The sequence below is a fragment of the Mesitornis unicolor genome, unplaced genomic scaffold, assembly GCF_000695765.1.
Source record: "Mesitornis unicolor isolate BGI_N332 unplaced genomic scaffold, ASM69576v1 scaffold40526, whole genome shotgun sequence".
Lineage (NCBI taxonomy): Eukaryota > Metazoa > Chordata > Aves > Mesitornithiformes > Mesitornithidae > Mesitornis > Mesitornis unicolor.
In genome coordinates, this window is record NW_010193742.1 from 17,429 (window position 1) to 38,778 (window position 21,350).

The following is a 21,350-nucleotide window of genomic DNA, read 5'->3' on the forward strand; positions in this document are numbered from 1 at the left end:
AGGGTGGTTACACAGAGCAAGATATATTTGTAGGTGTAAGGAAACAGGCAAAGAAAGTTAGCAACAGCTGTGAGGACTGATTGAATGCCAGACTATGCTGGGGGTAGTTGACCGCTTAAGAATCTTAATGAAAAGTTAAGTATGCAGATGTTGAGGGAACATACTGTGCTCATTGCTTTTCAGATAAAAGGTTTGTGATGAATAACAATGAGTTTACTCATTTTACTTGCTTAATGTTCAGTGCAATGAAAAGGAAAGGTCTTACATAAGACAAAGATTATGTTTCACATATTGTTGCTATTGTTTTACACATTGTTGATTTAAAGGGGCTTTCTCCTCTTATAGTCACAACTCTAGTGTTTGGATAAAACTTGGAGAACCTGCAAGTACCTATAAGTGAAAGATTTTTTGTGAGTAAAATAGTTGTTTGAGAAAAACAATTCTGTTATTTTATTTAGTTTTTTGTTTGGTGGCAGGTTAGATTGTCCGTTCTGGGGATTCATTGTAGTATTATTTTTTTGTTTGTTTACTTTTAAATGGTTCCACTATTATTTACCAGTCTGACACTGTCATGTCATCTGTTTTCCAAGGAGTGACTTCTGTACTGCGAGCCCATCAAAAGGGTATTTGCAGGAGCAGCCATGTTAATCTGAAATTGCAGAAATAGGTGGCAAGTGTATACTGGGAGAGAAAAAGCAGGACTTGCTTATTCTGGTGATTTTGGATTCCAGAAAGGTACTTGCTAAGCAGTAGAAGCCATGTGTATCAGTTCTTGTGACAGATTTTAATATATTTTCTGTGTTAGATACCATCACTACCTGATTAAATTAATAAATCAAAACCTCTTTAGATTTCATGATACTTATTATTTTATCTGATTAGTGGAATTTGTAATAACTTTTCTTCTCTGAAAGAAGCTGCTCCTAGGGAGTTTAAACCTACTCTTGATTCGTCTCCCATATTCCCCCCTTCCTGACTTCTGTAAACACAGTCTCCTTGGTCGGTTTTCTTTGTGTCCTTCATGTAGGAGGTATTTCTGTAATACTCTCAGAGTAATTTACAAGTCTGTTAGATCCAGTTCAGCAGTATGCTTTGGTTTTTCTCTGTCTAGACTGTATTTAACTTTTGTGCTGGTCAAAAAGAAGCATCTCTGCAATGGTGAGCTTTTGAAGAAGTATATATCCATAATGGCAAATCTGCCGCTTTCTCTTGGCTGTTTTTGAGCAGAACAGAAAAAGGATGAACTCTTGTCTTCTTCAGAGAGCTACAAACAGTCTTCCTTCTCTGACCTGCTGCTGATTTTTCACGAAGCTGGTAGGAATGGAGTATTTTTGAGGATTTTTTTATTTCAATATGTTTGAAAGCTGGTAAGTATTCAAAAGAGATAAGGAAAGACTGGAGAGCAAGATTTGTAAGTTCAGTTTCCATAGAAAGCTAGGCTTAAAAAATACTTTACTTTTTCTAATTAGCATGAAGTTAAATAAGTAGTCACTTGAAAAATAAAGAAGAAAGAAGAAAAAGTACTTTTAAATTGTTGAGGAAAATGTGTTGTGTAGGTGGTTTTTTGTTTTTTTTTTCTTTTTACAATTAATTAAACTTAATTTCTGAAAAGAAGGTATTTTTGTGTAGGGTACACAGCTTGAGGATGGACGTAATGATCATCTTGCAGCTCTTGATGAGAAAGCTCTCCTGCAACAAAGCTACACAAGCAAGCCCTATAATATGCGGCATGGTATAAGGAAATCAGAAGCTGTAAGTATTTTGGCTGATATTATGCTGTTAACCATATGGACTTGTAGGATGACTTGCCAGATGTTCTACAGAAGTTAGGCCTTCCGTGATTTGGTCCTGGTATGTAATTGCAGCCATTGAAATCATGGGAGATTAAACATTTGTTTCAGTGGGAGCTGAACTGAGCAATCCAGTGAGCATTTTTAAAAATCTTACCTGCAGTGCTTGTATTTTATGCAGTAATGTTTATAAATTAGAATGAAAATGATGAATAATAAATACAAGTTTCTACATACAACTAAGATTAACTGAGTGGGTTGAGTGAACTTGAGTGTAGTGTTACATTTTTTTCTGGTCTGTAGTTTGTATCTGACTCTGTATTCCATGAGCCATGAATCCTGTGATCCATGATTCCATCAGCTCTTATTCTGACTTGTTTACTCTAGAAACAGGCTGTTTTTCCCCCCTAACTCCTGAAATGGAGTATGTGATGAGAACTGGCTTTGTAAGCTGTGTGTGCTCTGCTGCTGGTATTAGATCGGGTCAGCCATGACTTTGGATGTGTCTTCAAGCTCCAAGGATGGAGCATCTCTAGGCAACAGCTTTCTGTGATACACTACTCTCCTTGTGAAGAAGTCCTTCCTGTTATCCATACCAAGCCTTCCAAGGCTCACTGTGTAACCTTCACCTCCTGTTATACTGTTGACCACTGTCAAAAAAAATTTTGGTTCTGTCTTCTTTGTAACTTCCTTTCGGTTATAGGAGATTTTTAGAATGCGTCATAGCTGCTGCTTTTGCAAGCAGCAAAACCCAAGCTCCCTTAGCCTCTCCTTTCATTTGCTTTGACTCTGATCCTCTGCCAGATCCTTTCCAGGTTCCTCTCATGTCTATTTAGCTTGGGAAGGAGGGACCCTCAGAAATTGGAAACAAGTATGGCCTCACTAGCATGTCAAGAGGGGAATTAAAACTTTTCTTACATGGACATACTCAATATGTTTCTTTAGTTTCCTACATAGACAGGATTTTTACTCTTTTCAATAGGAGTCTTGCCCATCTAAGGCTAAGCCTTGAATTTAGGATTATTTACAATGATGAAGAACCTTGAGATTTGTTATTCCATGATTTGGTACTTGCATATGCAGAGTGATGGCTTTCATAACTGATTACTGAAGGTTGATTGTTGAACAGAATTAGCATTCTGACTTCATCATGGAATATCAAGCCATGAGAAATCTTATGAGATTGTAAAACTAGATAATAATTTTGATTTATCTTGTTTGCTCATCACTGCGGACCGAATTTTGCATCATTGCAAACATTTATTTGATTTCTAATCTTCTCAAAGTTAATGCGGATGCTGCACTACTGCAGACACTGTTCATTTTCATGATAGGAAAATCTTTTCAGAAAATACTTTTATGAAGAACTTGAAGAACCTCCTGTTGGTTATTTTTAGAATAAATTTTAAAAATCTATACTATAGGGTGAAGATAACGGAAAAAAGTTTTGAAATGTCATTAAAGTAAAGACTTAATGCTAAATCAAATAAGCTGAAAAAGGGAGCAGTGCAAAATAACACAAAATAACAAGTGCAGTGCAGCTGGCATGCTTCAAAAGGAAGCCAGCAGGTGTCTGAGCAAGGTGTCATGGGGACCTTTAGAAGCCCTTTTGTTATTGATTAGCAGAGTTGCCTGCATAGGCTGGCTGTCTCTTTCTAAGAGCATCTCTTAAGTTCTGTCAGGTTCAAGCTTCTGATAGGAATAATGGAAAAAAAAATTAAGTAACTGCATACACATTAATTCTATTGGATATATGTTGTCTCAAGCAACAACCACTGCTATGTATTATCACTGTGTCCTCCTTTACATAATGCTTTTTAATATATCTATTGTGACAGTTGATGGGCAAAGATTCAGTAACTCGGAATAAAGCACCTGTAGTTTTGATAGGTGCAAAAATGAAATATGGAAGTAAACTAAAAGGCCTGCTATCTCCTATAATTTAGAAATATTTTGAGGCTTAAAATAAGCTCAGAATAAACATCAGCTGGTCTGGTGTTACATTATTTATTTGGGGTTTTTTTGCTTTTTGTTTGTTTGTTTAGGTTTTTTTAATGCGTAATACCAAGCAGTATTTACTTGAAGGTTGTGAATTATACCCATAAGATCTCTGTGGAATTAGGCATTTTCCCTTACAGTTACCTGGTGTCTGGGAACAAACTTTAGATTCTTCTTCAGTTATGGGAAAGCTTGATCTATCTAGAATTTGGCTTGGATGGAAAAATTGTGTGGAAAAAATAACCAATCAGAAAAATATCTTAATTCTTCAGTTTCAGAATACCTACAAAGCTTTCAAAACCATTTCATAAACCCCTCAGTAACAATAATCTCTGTTTTCTCATGTATAAAAAGTATTTTTGTTTTTTAAAGAGGCAAATTTAAATGCAGTGAAGAAGTTCAGAAATCTAGAAGATAAAAAGAAGAGAGATGCAAGGGCCTTCTTGTTGCCAGTGGCCTCCATGCTGTCCTGGGACATCCTCTTGTGCTTTGATTTCTCCTCCTGTGAAACAATTGATGATCAGTGCCTGAGCACTTTACAGTGAATGGCACAAGGTTATGGCTCAGTGTTACTCTAATAAAAATAATAATAAGATCATGTTAAATTCCCTTCCCCCTTAGGATGATCTTTCCTGAAAGGTTTTTCAGATTGGCCTGTCTCAGCAGAAAATTATTGTGACATGCGACAAATAAAAAATGTGTGCTGAGACTAAGTCTTAAAAGATTTTTTTTGACTAAAAATTGCTGGAGGTAAAGTTTCATGCTCTGAGTTGGAATCTCTGTCAACCATGAAACCTGGAATAGTGCGAGTTTCCTCAGGCTCTACTGTGCTTACAGAATTTATTGGAAATAATAGAGAGTTAAGGATGCTGTCTGTCAAGAGAAATACTAGAATTCTCACATTTATTGACAACTAATATGCATAGGCAATTTGAGTGTGTGTAGCAGAGAATATTATTTGTCTATCTGTTATGCAAATAGAACTCCTTTTTAAAAATCTTTTTGAATAAATTAATTGTGACATAGATAAGATTGTGACCTCTGAATGCCATCTTAATGGGTGAGTTATTATTTAAAGTGTCTAGTTTTATATATTTAATTTGCTCTCAGTGAGTTTTTCGTTGCAGGAGGATGTTGCTGCAGAGAGGAGAAAACAGGCTGTAGTAGAACAAGTGATGGTGGATCAGTTATCTAGGTAAGTGAGTTTATAACGTAAAATTCCAGTCTACCCAGCAGATGAATTTAGATCTGTGAGTGTGTGGCTTTTCTTGCCTAGGAGATATTTCGATCATCTCATTCCAAGTCTTTTGCAGTCTTGTGTAGTGTTACTATTTGCAAAAAATATTTAAATAAAAAGTCTTTTTATTTAACTTAAAAGGTCAAAGTGCCATGTGTAAGCTCATTTTTTTTCTGAGAATAATTTTTAATTTTATACTTGAACCTAATTTAAGGGCTTTACAATAGCAGTGGTTCACAGAAATGACCTTGCACCTCCACAAAATAGATGAATGCCTGCTGTTACAAATTACACTTCTTCAGTATTCATCATCTTTTCTAAGAATCTTAGCTTTATTAATATTCCTTTATTAATATTGACACAACAGCCCTCAGGAGTAAAGGAGTATTATACGAATGTTGGGTAGGTAGGAGAAAAGGCACAATAGTGTATCAAGTTGATCAAGATTGTACAGGAAGGCTCTCTTTACTTAATTGCTATAACTCTTTAGCTCGAAGAAAGCTTTGCTTCTATGTAGAAAGATCCCTTTATATGTTAAGGGAGGAAAGTAACTTACAGGTAAAGATGAGTATAGTAAAGGCATCTTTCCTTAGTTTTTTTCCCAGAAACTTGTTCTCCCTTTTAAGCAATAATTCAGGGCTTTATCCAGATTCTGTGGCTATGGTTGTATAGGATGGTGCAAGCTGGGTTCATATAATTTTATGTTACCTTACACTTGCTAAAAATTATCTGTGGGTAGGTCTACTGTATGTTGCATTCTGTGCTTAGTTGACAGTCTCTGTAGTCATCTGTGCTGATAGTACATCCCAGCACATCTTAAGACTTTGAGGTTGAAATGTTACATGTCATGATTTTATTTTTTCTTAGTTTATGTTCTGACTGCAGTTTAAATGACCTATGTTATTTAAAAGTCTGTTAATACTTTTACACTACTTTAAAACTGAGATATCAAGAAAGTTGCATGAGGGAAACAAGTTTGTCGTGAAACACAGTGTTAAATTCCAAGTGTCATTGTAGGAGTATTAAAAATATGGAAGTGTTCATTGCAAAAATCCCCAATTTGCAAAGAAATGCTTGTCCCATGTCATATCTCTACAAAGATGTAAGTAAAGCAGATGATTACAGAAATTATCTGAAAAATGTGATGGTTGTATTAAAGTGTTTCAATCCTACTGATGTTGGATTAAGCATACACGTTTGTGCATTTTGGATCACAGATGTTCGTTCTGTCCTTAACCTCCTTTAGCTGCTTTCCCTTATTTTTGCCATGTATTCCTTCTGCTCTGAACTCTTCTGTTGACAATGTCAAAACAATATTCAGTAGTGCTGCAGCTGCATCAGGATGAACTTTTAAGTTAAAAAATCTCTCTGTTTATGTTCTAAATATAACCGTGCCAGTACTGCCAAACAAATTGTTATCAGAGAGCAGGATGTTAATCGGGGAAGATTAGTTCAAAACTGTTGTATGAAAAAAATCTATTAAAGGAAACACAAAGGTGTCTTGATTTTTTTAATTTTTTTTCTTAGTAGAGCCAATCTTGCAGTTAAATCAGTGTAACTGATGTGTGCAAAGATGGATCTGCATAGATCAGAGAGCAAGTTTTATAAAACTGTATTAGCCATGCAAAATTGGTTTTTCCTTCTCATTATGAACCATTTCAATAACGTAAAAAAATCCTAGTGTATTTTTAAAGGGTCTCTCCTTTACTTGTTAAACTGGTACAGAGAATATAAAAATGTGTAGAAAATATTTAATCTATTTCTTGTCTGCTTGATGGAACTTTGAGATCCTATGGGCTGTGTAGTCAGTGCTTTGGGAGAGGAAGTGAGAATGTGTTTGTTGGATGATGTCACTGGCCAGTACTAGTAACTGTCCTCACTGATTTTGGAGGGAGCCATGAATAAAGAAAATCGGTGATGGAATTTTTACAGAAATCGTAGAAATGGGAAAAAACCCCAAATCTTTGTAATCCTAAGTTTTATTTTGTATATACATATATAAAATGTACTTTAAATAATATGCATATACATGTAAAGTTACTTCATAGTAGTATACTACCAGAATATTATTGCATATATTTGATTTTGAGTAATAGACTTCAGAATTTGTAAAAACAAACAAAAAAACAAGCCCACAATTTTATGTAAGCTTAATGGATAACCCCAAGCTTTTATTGCTGTGTTATTCTTGGCTGTTCTCTTTCCTGAGTAAGAATACGTAAGAACTGAAATTCAAACTTACTGGTAATGAGAGGGCTTCTCTCTGCTCTTTCCGGTCAGAGCTGTTATAAGTGACCCAGAGCAATCCACACATGCTGATGTTTACAAGGAGGCTCATGGACTTCTGGGATTTGGGACAGCACCAACACGTTTTAGAAAAAGAACGCTGCATGAAACAAAGTAAGTCTTCTCTAGTGGTCATTTTTTTTCAGAAATACATTTTCTTCTGTATTTTTTATTATTTTGGGCTCTGCGAAATGCAGTTGCCTTTCCAGATGTTTTATTTTTGGCTTGGATTCACCAGCTTCATATGAGGGCTTTTTTGTAGCCTCCCCATGCTTATAATTGCCTAGTGGGACCTTTTGATGTGGAGTCTCTTATGTATAAATTCATGGAATTTATAAAACCTAGGAGAACATTCTTAAGTTTATATTGATATTGTTCATCACAGGGTTTTGCCAGCCTTTTCTGAGCTGTGGAATGCTTGAAATCTTGTCATATCCTTTTAGAGATTCGTATCCTGAGGTGCATAAAATTGCATAAATATGCAGCTGTAAATGCTAATGTAGATCTTCACAATAGAATCACACTTTTCTTTCATGTTTTGATTTCTGCTGCAATAATTAACCATACTGGTGTTGAATAAGTGTCATTTTTGGCCTGGGAGCACTGAAACAGTAACTCCCAAGTGCTTCAGGAAAACTGAGAAGACACTGTGATCCATAAAATGAAGTGAATCTTCAGGTCCCAATTTTGTTCTGCTAATCTTTCTCAGAATGTAGGCCAACATTTCTGCTTTGTGCATTTTGACATCCTGCTCTAAAGCCTTTTTCAACAAATGAAATCTTTTTTTCATTGTCTCTTTTCTTTTTTTTTTTTTTAAGAATACAGTCTCAATCTCTTACACCCGTCACATGGACATATCTCAATTTCTGGAACTAGTAATAGTGCCAATAAGAAATATCTAGGTGGGCAGAGAAGCCCCAACCTGGGTATTTTTGCAAGAAAACACTTTGATTGGTGGAAGTATGGTGAGTGGTAGAGGCTTAATTCTTGATATAACTATGTAAACAAAATATCCCATTCATATCTATGCCTTCTGTGAATGTACTCTCATATTATATAATTACAGAACTTCCACATTACAACTCTGAGTTGCTTTCTAATTCAACTGTGAGGGATCGTCTCCTCAGCCAGTTGCCAGGGATACCGTATTTCACATTTTTTGCTGTTTTGAAACAGTTGATTTTTACGTAACATTTCTCCACAAGCATATAGGTATCATTAACATGCTGCATTATTTTAACAGAATAAGGACCAAATCAGGACTAACTGAAAACATGCTTTCTAACAAGCTACGCTTTGATAGTAGGATTATATCAAGGTAATCACAAGTTTTGTGAAGCTTTTCAATTCTCTGAATTTATGAATGATGATCTTTACCCTCTTGAATTAATTAATTGCATTGAACATTTCTGTTCCCTATGTTTAGAAAAAAAGTCTGTGTTGTGTGGATGTATATACATGCATACATGTATAATACAGATTTTTGCATGGCTGACATATAGTAGCTTTACTGTCCCATTGTACAGTGTTAAGATGCGTAAGTAATGTTATGTTACCATCACCCATAGCTCTGTGCAGGACAGTTAATATGGAAACTGTGTAAAATAGTGCTCTTAGCCATTGCACCTCAGTTGATTAAAAATCACTTAAGCCTTGTCTTAGAGGCAACCACGGTGGATGGGAAGGATGGCTTTGTGTCTTGTTTGTACCTCCTTATGTATTAAACTTGCAGGTTTAGGGCATCTTTTAAACTGTCCTGAATTGAGTAGTGGTGACATAAACTTATTCTTCAGTTCTGAAAGTGGCATTTTTCTGAAGCAGTGAGCTGTACGCTTGTTCGACATAACTTTGGACAGAGCTGAGAATTCAGCCACGTAGTTTCATATACTATAGCTTCATTTGCCATAATGAATGCGGTAGTCCTGTTGTAAGTAATTGTTTTGTTAATGAGTGAAAATTACATTGGTATACTAAAACATGAAGCCTTGAAAGGTGTTTTTAACATTATGGAGAATGTAATGTGACATTAAAATGTGTCCAAATTCAGAAGCTGAATTCCATGGCAGTTTAGAGAAAATAGATACCTCTTTCATTGAAAAAGATGATACAATATGTAACATTGGAAATAAAGTGAATATTCCGAAACAGGAAAGTTATTTATGTTTACGCTGACATATTTATACAGATGCAAAAATGTAAAGTTGCTTTTCAATTTTCCTTCTAGAAATGGTCGTGATGCTTGTCGAGAGTTGATTGGGTTTTTTTTTGCATGTGACAAATCCCTTACTGTGTATGAATTTCGACAGTTTGGAAAAAATAGGTAGGATAAGTTATTTTTTAAAAAAGGTTTTAGAAAACATCTTCCACTCTATCTAAAAATAAATGTAATTGTTTTAATATCATATTTGAATTATTTCACAGAACAAATGCCTTGCCTTTCATTCAGAAGGGAGTTTATCAACATCAACGTGGACAAAAGAAGGGAAAAGCTTATGATGTTAGTGACTTTTATATTGTAAGTGTTCTTCCGTTGGACATAAGTCTATTTTGTTGGTCATTTGGAAGTAGTGTTTAGATATTAATATAGAAAATTGTGACCTAGCTTTCAGGGAACACTGAAAGTTTTTCCCTTCAGTAACATTTTTAAATTAAAGATTTTCAGGAGTCTGGATTATTTTGTTGTCTCACGTTTTAGAGATTCCATTTTTTGCTTCAGATTAAGCTGTAGTTTGTCATTTTCCCACGAGAGGGCACAAGACTGCAGACAGTGTAGGTAAAATGAACAATTGGGGAAGAAGAGACCTGAGGATGAAGTAGACCAAAGTACTTGTTAAAAATTAATAATCTTTGCAAGGTCTGCTGGCATTTTTGACACAAGGCAATGATTAAATATTTTTTTTTTACATGAGGAAATTGCAGTTTACTTGTTTTTAACCTGAAGCTTGGAAATGTTTTCCATCAGCTGTTTAGAGAGACCTTTTGAAACAATGGTAAACTTCATCTACCAGCAAATCTGATGGGTGACTACAAATCATGCTACATCTTCTGTGCTGCTGTACTTCAGTACTGGGTTAAGTGTTCCTGGTTCATAAATACTTGAGCAGTTTTTCAAGTACAGAGTGTTTTCAGCTAGTTCTTCACGTTCTGTTGCCAATCTTAAGTTTAGAGCAAAAAGCATGTTTGAATGAAGCATTGAAAGTAAAAAGAGACATTAGTTTTTAGTGTTTTGTCTAATCACCTGCCTAATCCTAACTGTTTACATGTAGCTACAATATAAGAATTTCCAAGATGAATTTGATTACTTTCTTCATGGTATGGAGGTTGAAGTTATTTTTAGAGATTTTTTTTTATTGTCCTGTGTATCTTTGCAACTTGCAGATGGAAATATGTTCTGAATAAAGCCATCCAGAAAGTGTACTGCTACCAAGTTCGATAACTGTGGAATGATGCCATATCTGTGAATCTCCATATCTGCAAACTGGGTTTCTGGGCTGGTGTTAAGATACGCAAATCTCTCAAAGTCCAAATGGTTGAGACACTTGCACAATAACAGTGTTTCTGTCTCCTTCCTAATTAGGAACCCAAGCCTGCATGGATATTACAGTTAGAGCTACTACTTTTTTTGATTCTTCTTAGCATTCTTTGCTTTTAGTTTGCTGCTTTTCTTTCTCTCTCCTTCCCACTTCTCCCAAACGAAAAAGCATCTTTAATTTTGCGGAATACATGAAGTGTGTCCTCTGTCCCCAGATTGGAAGGAAGGGGAATTTGTAATACTCAGAAGAGACTATACTGGGTAATAGAAATCTGTGCTACTAATAACATGTTTTTATTCAATATGAGTGAAATCTAGCAATTTTAAATAATAACTTTATAGTTAAATGTTGCAGGGATTATTTGAACTTTGGGAAGGCTACTTTTTAGTTGTTTATTTATTTCAAGTATTATTTTAGGTTATTGAAAATAACTGTGGTGGGTTTCTTCTAGTCTGATAGAACTTTCCTCTCATGGAATCAATGTGACATCTTCTGTGACTCTCTTCTGTGGTCCAGTGAGTTTTGGATCCCATAAACTTGAAGGGAGAAAAAAAATTGAGAAGTAGAGCCTGGCTGAGGGAACAACATCTGTAGTCTCATGTATCTCAGCTGTAGACCAGGCAGCAGTAGACCCTCTTACTAGCCAAACCTCTATGTGGAGGATAATGAGTCATCTTGGAGCCTGTAGCTGTTTTTATTTAGTACTAGAAAGGCTCTGTTAAGAAGATTAACTAACCTTAGGTACACCTTTTCATCATTTCATACCAAGACTTTCACTAATCTTACTTCTTGAACGTCTTGCAGAATGTATTTTACAAAATACACATCTCATTGCATGCTTTACCAACAGGGAGCTAACCTAACTTTCCGAACTGCTGATCATAACCTTCCAGAAAGTGTTAAGCAGAACCAAATTCTCACCCTTCGTGTGATAAGTATTGATGAAGCAGCTATGGATTTTCTAAAGTAAGTGCAACTGTTTTTCAAATTACTTTTCCTTCCTTGAGCAAACAATTTTTTCAATAAGAGCTTCTAACATCTTACACTGCTAAAAAATATCTTTGCTTAGGCTGTTGTTAGGAGAAATTAGTAATAGATGTTAGTGGATGTTCTGTAATTCAGTAACTTTCTATGATGATAAGTATTTTTAAAATAAGAATTAAATTATGAAACTGTCTTAATTGCTTTGTTTGAAGTCAGAAGTTTTATATACAAATTATATACTGAAACTTCCTTTGTGATGAACTAAAACACTGTTTGGGGAAACATGCTTTTTAGGGTGATCAGCATTATTATTATTGAAGCTTTTGTGAAGCTTATGTTAAAAGCTTGTATCAGTCATGGTAACTCAAGTGTTTTGGACACAGGCAGGGGAAGAATTTGAGGTTTCTCTCTCTGTTCTTAATTTTCTTTTTCCTTTGTTTCCTATCCCTTCATTCTTCCTTCTTCCAGATATTGCCATATGTTGAAGACTTCAGGCACTGGGACAGGATTTCTGCACTTATTCTTTCAAATATGTTTTAGTAAATTATGTTGTCTCATAGTCTGAAATACGGGAATTTCTTACTACTTTTTCAAATGGTTAGGTAAATGGTTAATCTTTGAGTATGTGTTATTTTTAAGCTAATATTCTCATCTCACTATACAGAAGTAAACTGTCTAGGAAATGAAGCAGCTTTCTCTGGGGTTTCTGGTTTTTATTGTGAATATACTGGTTATGAGCACAAATAAAATGTTGATATAAAATTTATCACACTGCTGTGTTGCCTGAACATGGAAGTTACTTAACAGTGTTGGAACTATAGCCAGAGTTTGATTACTCAAATTGTGGTGAGGAATGTTAGCTGATAGCAGATACTACAAAGTCGAAATTTTCATAAAATTGTGGAATCATAAAAAGGGACCTCGAGAGAGTCTCTAGTCCAACCCTCCTGCTCAGAGCAGGGTTTGCTACAGCAGGTTGCTCAGGACTGCATCCAGTTGCATTTTTTAGTATCTCCAAGGCTGGAGACTCCGCAACCTCTATGGACAACCTATTCCAGTGTCTGATCACCCTCACAGTACAGAAGTGTTTCCTGATGTTCAGAAGGCACCTCCAGTGTTTCAGTTTGTGCCCATAGACTCCCATCCTGTAACTGGGCTCCACCGAGCAGAGCCTGTCTGAGTCTTTACTCCTTCCTGTCATGTATTTATACACACTGATAAGATCCCTCAGGCCTTCTTTTCTTCAGGCTTAACAGTTCCAGCTCTCCTGGCCTCTTCTCATGTATCAGATGCTTCAGCCCCTTCTTAATTAGGAACAGCAATAACAGAATCTCAATTCAATACATTCAGTATCTAAAGACTACTTCTGTTAGCACAACTTAACTATTATTTTTCTTTGTGCAAGTGTTTAGACACCTGAAGCTTGTTCTCAGTTACAGTAATATTCACTTTAAGGTCCCTTTACACTGAAAGCTTTGCAAAGGAGCCATAGTGAGCTAACAGTGGATAAGACAGTAAATTAAAATGTAATTGGTTATAGAAATATATAGTTGTATGATGCTTAGTGCTAATTGTTCCCTCTCTGCAAGGTTTCCATGAAATAAAACACAATATAGTTTAATTTCAGATAGTTTATGTAAGACATTTTACAACTCAGAAGCCTATCATTCTGCTAAACAGCTTTTTCTTTCATTTGTTGCTACCTGGGAAATGTGGAGTTGATCCAGTATTAATCTCTGAAGGCTCCAGAGAGAAGACCTGCTCACTGGGCTATAATTTTGGATTTTGTGCTACCTGTGGTGGAACAGATCGTTTCTTTTTTTTACACTCCCTCTTTGTGTTCTTTCCATTAATGACTAGATCTCAGATCATGAAGTCCATATTTTTCTTCTGAATGGGGATGTTGTTGAACTCAGTATTCTCCGATACAAAACTCTCGAGTTAAGCCCTCTTACCTCCATTACTCACCAAGAATCCTGCTCAGGTACAGCCCAAAAAGTCTATTACAGGTTTTCAGGAGCAGCTATGCCCTGCTGTCACAAGCCATGAATCTTTTGTTTTACGTGTATGTTAGAGGGAGTACACTGTTCTTTGTAGGTGGTTGCTGACTTTCCAGTTTAAGTGGTTTGATATAGGCTAGCTTTTAGGGGCTTCATAATGGGAGATACCCAAAGTGGAGATGGAAAGTCTTAATAGGCAGCAGAAAGGCAAGTCTTTGGCCTCAGAAAGCAGAACAAGGAGTATGCCATGGCAAAGCACTGTTGAACAAGCAGCTAAAAGTTGACAGTAGTGCTTTTCCATTTGCCTTCCTATTCTTGGTTAAAATAATGATAAGACTTTTTCTTTCTTTTTTTTTTCTCTATATGTAGGTTTTCCACAGTATTTTTTTATCAACCTTTAATAATAATTTCTGATGGGGTCTTCTGGGAAGCCCTTCTCAGAAAGGGACTTGCCAGACAAAAGACAAAATTTAACTATAATTCCTAGATCACACCTATGATATGCTGACCCAGCTTTTGGTCTACACCCTTGCTGTTTCTTTTCTAAGGAAAGATTTGTATCTACTTCATGTTATTTTCCTGTGAACATCATGAACTAAATGTAGCTGCTTCAACAAAATCTTCCAGTGGCCTGAGCTGAACATTAGGACTGTCTTGAAATAAATTTCTGGAGATTTTGTGCACAGGAGAAATCATCCATGATTAATGAATTGGTAGAGGAGCTGCTAATGGAATATTATCAGAAAGGAATTTCTGCAAGCTGTTCTGCAAGGAATTTTGTGTGTGCTGTCTCAAACTCCAGCAGTTGGATACTATACTTACAAGGGCGGTATAAGAATATAAAATTTAATATGTTTTTCACAACAAATGTTTTGAATTCAGTAATATCACTAGTCAACGTTAATTTTTATTATTTTAGAGCTTCTTCTGTGGAATTCAAGCAAGAGTGTTCCAAGCCAGTGGTTGATGACAGTGAAGTTTTCAAGAAGGTTCAAGGTTTGTATCTACCAGAATGCATTTTATTTTAATTTAATTTTAATTATTTTCATCTTTGCAGCTCAACGCACAGAACAGTAGTGACATTATCTAGATTGTATCTATATAAATGAAATTAGACAAAAATTGGGTGTTTATCAGAATATTACTAGAATTTGATACTAGCATAAACCAATCAAAAGAATACTTTCTCTTAAATAAACAGTTTGGCTAAAGATTGTGGAGATGGTGCAGAATAATGGTGAATTTAATCAATAAAATGTTAGTCTCTGTGTTGACATAATCTCTGAAAAAATGCTGAAGCATAATGCTGATCCTGTGTTAAAGTGGCTTTAACCTAAGAAAAGTTATTGGCAAAATGTACAACTGCAATCTCATATCCTCAGTTAATTTTCTGCTAAATAGTACTTTTGGCCATTATTTCTATGCATAGATAAGTTGGTTTTTTGATAGTCTTGAATATTACACATATTAAAATATGAGATTATAATTGAGTAATATATTCTAGAGTATGTAAATAAATTTTACTAGGTTCTTACCTACAGCCTTTAGGATAAAGGCATAACTTTGTGCTTAAAATGATGGAAAGATGTTTATGCAGTGCTGTGTATTATCTTTGTAGCCTGTTGTCAACAAAAACTGCTGAACTGAACATCTTCCAGCTTGTAACATCTCCACTATTTACTGTAACTACCTAAACCTGTTTTAAGTAGGCACTCTTTGGTCGCTAAAATCTGCTTGGACATTTACTTTTAGAAAAATTGTTGGAATAATAATTACGGATGTTTTTTAGTCTTCTAGTTAATCCATTTTTTCCCTGCACATAATAGACACAAATTGATTTCTCAGTTATCTGACTACATCTAAGGTTTGCTGGTGTGGCCTGGAAGGTTATGTGTATGTGCTTTGAGACATCTTTTAATATATGTCTGAGATTGAACTTCACTGGAAAAAACATCCTTCTGTCACCCTCCACCCTATTTTGCTTTATAATTATAGATACAATTTGAAGATATAAATGGTAATAGGAGATGACTTCTGTTAACAAAGTAGGCTGAGAAACTCAGACATCAAGTAAACCTGCTACCTAGAGGTTTTGATAAGGCTGTAATTTTTACCATAGTAATAGTTCTCTGCGCATAATTTTGGAACGATTTTGCAGAATTACTTATATTTGTTCTTGTTTCCCTATGTATTTAACAAGTTTTTACAATGCAGGAGCAATTCTGTGTCCCATAATAGAATGTTTGTATTATCATAGTGTTCCTAAGTTGCTTTGTATGTTGAATCATGGTATGTAACAGGTTCTAGCTGAAGTAAGCAGTTTTATAATCTGAGCACATAGAGGGCAAGAGCCATTCTTTCCTTTTCTTCTGTGATCACTTGAAAAGTTTTGCTGGATGTTGCCGCTGCTTTATATGATTTCTACTCGAATGTTAAGTAACTGATAGTTTCATTTTGAACTGACATTCTCTCATCAAAGATAAGGGAGCCTGGATGTGTGAATGTGTCATTTTAACTAGCAGTATCATAAATAGCTGTAGTTTTCTTTACATTTTTATCAGCTCCATAGCAAGTGGCCAACTTCAGGTAAACATTGTGTCCTTTGTTTCTCTAAAACTTCAGGTGTATTCAGAAAGACGCTAAGTAAGAGAGCAGTTCGGGTTATAACAGGCTTAGGAAAATATTTCCGACAAGTAGACAAGAACAGAAATGGTTTTCTCTCTCAGGCAGCCTTTAAAGAAGCTCTAAAAGTATTCCACTTGGAAATGCCTGAAGAGGTAAGTCTAGCTGAAACTGTAATCATGGGTATTATCTTACTTTAATTTATGGAATCACTTATTTTCTTTGCTTAAATCTATAGTTTTATAGCTGGTTTGTGAGGTTTTGGTTCCCCTCCCCGTGTGATATGTTGGCATTTCTGCATTCAGTTCTACATGAAATTCTTAAAAATAAAAAATAATGTTTAAAAACATGCAGTCTTTTAACATCATGAAGAAGGAAGTGAGATTGCAATCCATTTTTTCTTTTTTTGGCCTTAAAAAATAATTTAGATTGGGCCATTTACTTATCTTTTTTTCTTTGTTTTATATATTATGTTTTAAAAATAGCCCACAGCTATCAAAACTGCAAAAAATGTGAGTTCTTATCATCAGTGACTGATGATGATTTGCATTATTTTGACAAATCTTTGAGTCAGTTTGGATTAAGAACTTGTTTTTTGTGAGGATACTGTAATTTCCTATTATAGCAATTGTTTTCATCTAGGACATAGTGAAGAGCTTTGGTAAACTATTTTTAAATTACAGGAATTTGAATCCTTATGGCTTATTCTTGATGACAGCAAGAGTGGTAAGGTTGACTATGGAGAATTTACTCGTGCCGTATTTGGAGAAATGAATGAATATAGGAAAGCGTTTGTAAGAAAAGTAAGTTTTGTTGCAGATATTCTAAGTGTAGATACTTCACAGTCTAACTTTGGAGTTAGTTATTCCTCATGTTCTTCTTGTTGGTGTATTTTTGTTGTTGTTTTTCTTAAATTGTGCATCTGGTAATTGACTTCTTAAACTTTTAGATCAGTTTACTAAAATAAACATAAATTAGAGGCCTGCATGCTGTTCCATTGTTGAATTAGTTAATTTTAAATTCTAGAATTAATTCCTTTATTATTTTGAGTTATGCATGTGTGTGCTATTCTTACCGTTCACTGAAGTGTATGAAACACCTGGCACCCTAAAACTGTCTCTTCCAGAATTCTGTTTTCTTATTTTGACAGATCACTATATCTGTGTGCAGATTTTTTTCCCTCAGTATCTGAAATAGGAGGCAATAATACTTGCCTCCTTTGAGACCTACAATTAGACTCATATTTGTGAGACTTCTTGTATTGGAAATGCCATTTGTTGTATGTCCCTAATTTTATGTGGAACCATTTGTAGTATGAAACACTGATTATAAACCAGCCAATAGAGTAGCGACTGGATATCAAGATTCAGAAAAATAACGTATACTTTCATACTTTTAATAGTGGAGAATCTGGCTCTCCTGGCCTTACATACTAAGCATGTGTATTTGAATAAACTGAATGAAAATGGAGCTGCTCTGTAGCAGTGCTGAAGTGGCTGCATTGAGGCCTCTGTTAGAATGATGCAGTAATCTTAGTAATTGGAGGAGTCAGAAGGGAAGCAGCTTAACTTTGGATTCTAAGGGTGAGCTAGAAATTTTGGAGAGAAGACAGGTTTTTTTCAGTAGGTGAGGGGACCACATTTGATGTGAAAGCTGTTGAGATAAAATAATAATGAAGCTTCATAATCTAGAGTAATTTTCCTGTATCTGGTGCCTTACATAAAATAGGCAAATTGACATCATACATTGCACAAGATCTAAAAATATGTGCTAGGTATTTAAGAATATTTAATCTTTACATCTTTCCACTTTTTTTTCCCTTATATGCTTACATTAAACTTTTTTTCCCTTATAGGCTTATATGAAACTAGATTTCAACAAAACTGGGAGTGTGCCTATGGTAGATATCACAAAATGTTACTGTGCGAAGAAACATCCCCTAGTATTGACAGGTAATTCAGGTGAACAACAACAACAACAAAAATCTGTAACTACTGAAGTAATCTTGTTAGCAGAGATACCAGATCCAGAAACTGGTTGCAAATACAAGCAGTTTTCATGTTGGCTTAGACTTGAGCTTCTAAGGAGAACATTTTTTCCCTCTGATTACCTCTGCTGTGTCTATCTGGAACCTGACCATATATATACTAATTGAGTTAATATACACAATTTTAATACCTGCTTTTTATCAAGCCGCATTTACTCCATATATGTGGAGTAGTTTCTTTCCCTGCTTGTGTAGGACTACATTTGTTTGACAAAGTTGTTTCTCAGCTTTGGTGTGCAAGTTATCAGTAACACATAGGATATTTCATATTACTGTTTTCCATCAAAGTATGCAAGGTTTCTAACTGACACTGAATGTAGTCAGCACTTGAAGTTTCTTCTGAATAAATTATTCATTTATTTCTGGGACAGGATTGTCATCCTTTACAGAGTGAATGTTGGTATCTTCATTACTTTTTTAGGATTTTCAAAAATGTTTAAACCCTGCTACTGAAAAAAATGGAGTTTAAATATTTGTATGTCAGTTTCTAGAATAACATCTCCATGTACCAAACTAGTGACTGTGAAACTCTCCCTACTGTCTTGGCCCTTTTTGTTTTCCCTATAGAAGAGAGGATTTTTTTTTGTATTGCCCCTGATTTTAATGGTAACACCATGAAGACACGTGGTAATGTAGGGATGTTACACATGCATTTTTTTCCAGTGGTATAATGCTATATTTTTTCCATTTTTTTTTCTCAATGCTATGAAATCATCTTGAGTACAATATTTATTAAGTTACTAGAATGCACATGTAAATTGCAGAACACTTTTTGAATGCAAACTTGCATCTTAAGGTTTTCCTAGAGCTTTGGACTTGTGTTACATTAAACATTTGCTGTATTACAAGGTAACGTCTGAATTACCAAGATTTTAGTTTACAAATGCATTATTCAGTTTTTGAAGTCATTTGAAGAAAAAAAGTGTTACTGTTCTCTTAATTCATTGAAATTGACTGTGGCCTCATGTTTCTGTTGATATCTAATGCTATCATGTGCTATTAAAGGAAGATGATTTCTGCAGCTGGTATTGAGTGAGCCAGTGATCCAATTCTGAAATAAGAATGTTGAATTTGTTCAAGAAAAAAATATTTGGAAGCTAAAATTTGAAAGTTTCTTGCCTGAAGTATATGAAATGCTGTATGGTCACTATTCTTGAAAATGTGTTTAATGGAAAAATATACTTTCACAGGCAAAGCTACAGAAGAAGAAATTAAATCGTCATTTCTAGAAACATTAGGAGAATCCTGCAGCAACCCCAATGAAGTGTCTTATTCTGAGTTCGAAGATTACTATGAAGGATTAAGTATTGGAATCATGGATGATGATGATTTTGTTAATATTTTAAGGAACCCTTGGGGAATTTAGAGTGGAAGACGACAAAAAATGAAGAAGATACATTTTCTAAACCAGGAGTGAGCTAAATAAGGGAGAATTCAGTCTTGATATGCATTATTTCATAATTAGTGTCATAAACTGATTTCAGGGACTGAAAATTTTAGATGCTTTCAGAATAATACATGGCAAATTTCTCAGAGTGTCTGTTGAGCTATGCTAACCACTTTTTTAATATAAATGCTGTTCATTCCTTTTCACTGGAAATAATAAAGGCTGCTCCCTACACCAAATGGCATAATTTACTTGATATTAGAATAAAATTGCCTATTTTAAAATAAGAGGGAGTTAGAATACTAAAGTACATGAAGGAGTGTATGCGATATAAAATTTAGTTTTATGAGGCATTGTGAAAAGCTTTAGGTTTGACTGTATAAATATCAATGGTAGCTTTTCTCCAGAGTTTTCTTCTTATAAAAGTAATATGTTTATTATTGTAACATTCTTTGTCTTGTTTCTTATGCTGGTGCTTAGCTTGAAAGAAAGCAGCTCATCCTTTTCCAATTTTGAGGATGTGTGCAGTACTGAAAGTACAGAGATGTTCACACCAGTCAGCCCTTTGGCTTCTGGACCATCGTGACTGATCTTATTGTTTTCACCTTGGTCAGGCACCAAAGCTGAGCATTGAATCTCAAAGGTTTTAATAAGCACCCATATATTTTTCTAATGTACTTCTTCCTTTCCTATGTATTTCCCTAACTGATTTTTAAAACAATTTATAATTAACTATCTGTTTTCTTTGCTTTCTATTGCTGTGATTTTTTTTTTAAGCTAAAACTTATCAAGGGCATCCTTTGTCAAACTGATATGTACCATTTCCTATCTACTCTGAAAGTATAAAACAGAAAAGCATAAAAAAACCTCAACAACCACCTGTCACAACAAAAATTAAACCATGAATTAAGGTATTACTTACTACTTTAAATAATCAGCCAGATAAGCTTTTCAATGTAATACATCTTGTTAATTTTGTAAAATACTGTGTTAATTAATGATACACTTTTTATTTCTTTATATATATATAGAGAGAGAGAGAGAGAGAGAGAGAGAGAGAGAGAGAGATAGCCTTCAGTTTCAATATACCTGTCACTAAAAGTTACTGTATGTTGAACTGCATTTCTTAAGCCTATGCAATTAAACTATATTAGTTTCCTCTGTGCTTGTCTGCCTGGTTTTGAATTTATAGTCTGTGGTTAACAGAACCTTCATCTAAAACAGGATTTGTGTTTAATGGGAATTTAAGGGCAGTGCTGAAATGATTGCTGAAATGAGGGACTGTGGTCCCTCTGTGGCCAACTGGTTTATTCTGGATATAGCGCTTTCTTGTTATTATAGCTTGTGCATTGTCATGTTTTGACTGTTTGTACCCTGTCCTCAATTGTATCTAGAATTGCGGTTTCTGCTCTAAATCTTCAAATGAGGGAGTTTGGGGGGTGTCGTGGTTTAGGGCTGGGCCGGCC

General features: G+C 35.0%; 1 protein-coding gene across 1 annotated transcript; it reads left to right on the forward strand.

Moving 5' to 3' along the window:
• Positions 1-1,677: 1,677 nt before the first annotated feature.
• On the forward strand, positions 1,678-20,287 carry LOC104535416 (calcyphosin-2-like). The gene is made up of 12 exons (XM_010187565.1): positions 1,678-1,752; positions 4,916-4,983; positions 7,306-7,425; positions 8,555-8,629; positions 9,536-9,631; positions 9,733-9,826; positions 11,695-11,810; positions 14,748-14,824; positions 16,451-16,605; positions 17,134-17,253; positions 18,306-18,402; positions 19,688-20,287. The coding sequence occupies exons 1-12, from the start codon at positions 1,723-1,725 to the stop codon at positions 19,861-19,863; spliced, it is 1,224 nt and encodes a 407-aa protein (XP_010185867.1). The 5' UTR covers positions 1,678-1,722; the 3' UTR covers positions 19,864-20,287.
• The last annotated feature ends 1,063 nt before the right edge of the window (positions 20,288-21,350 follow it).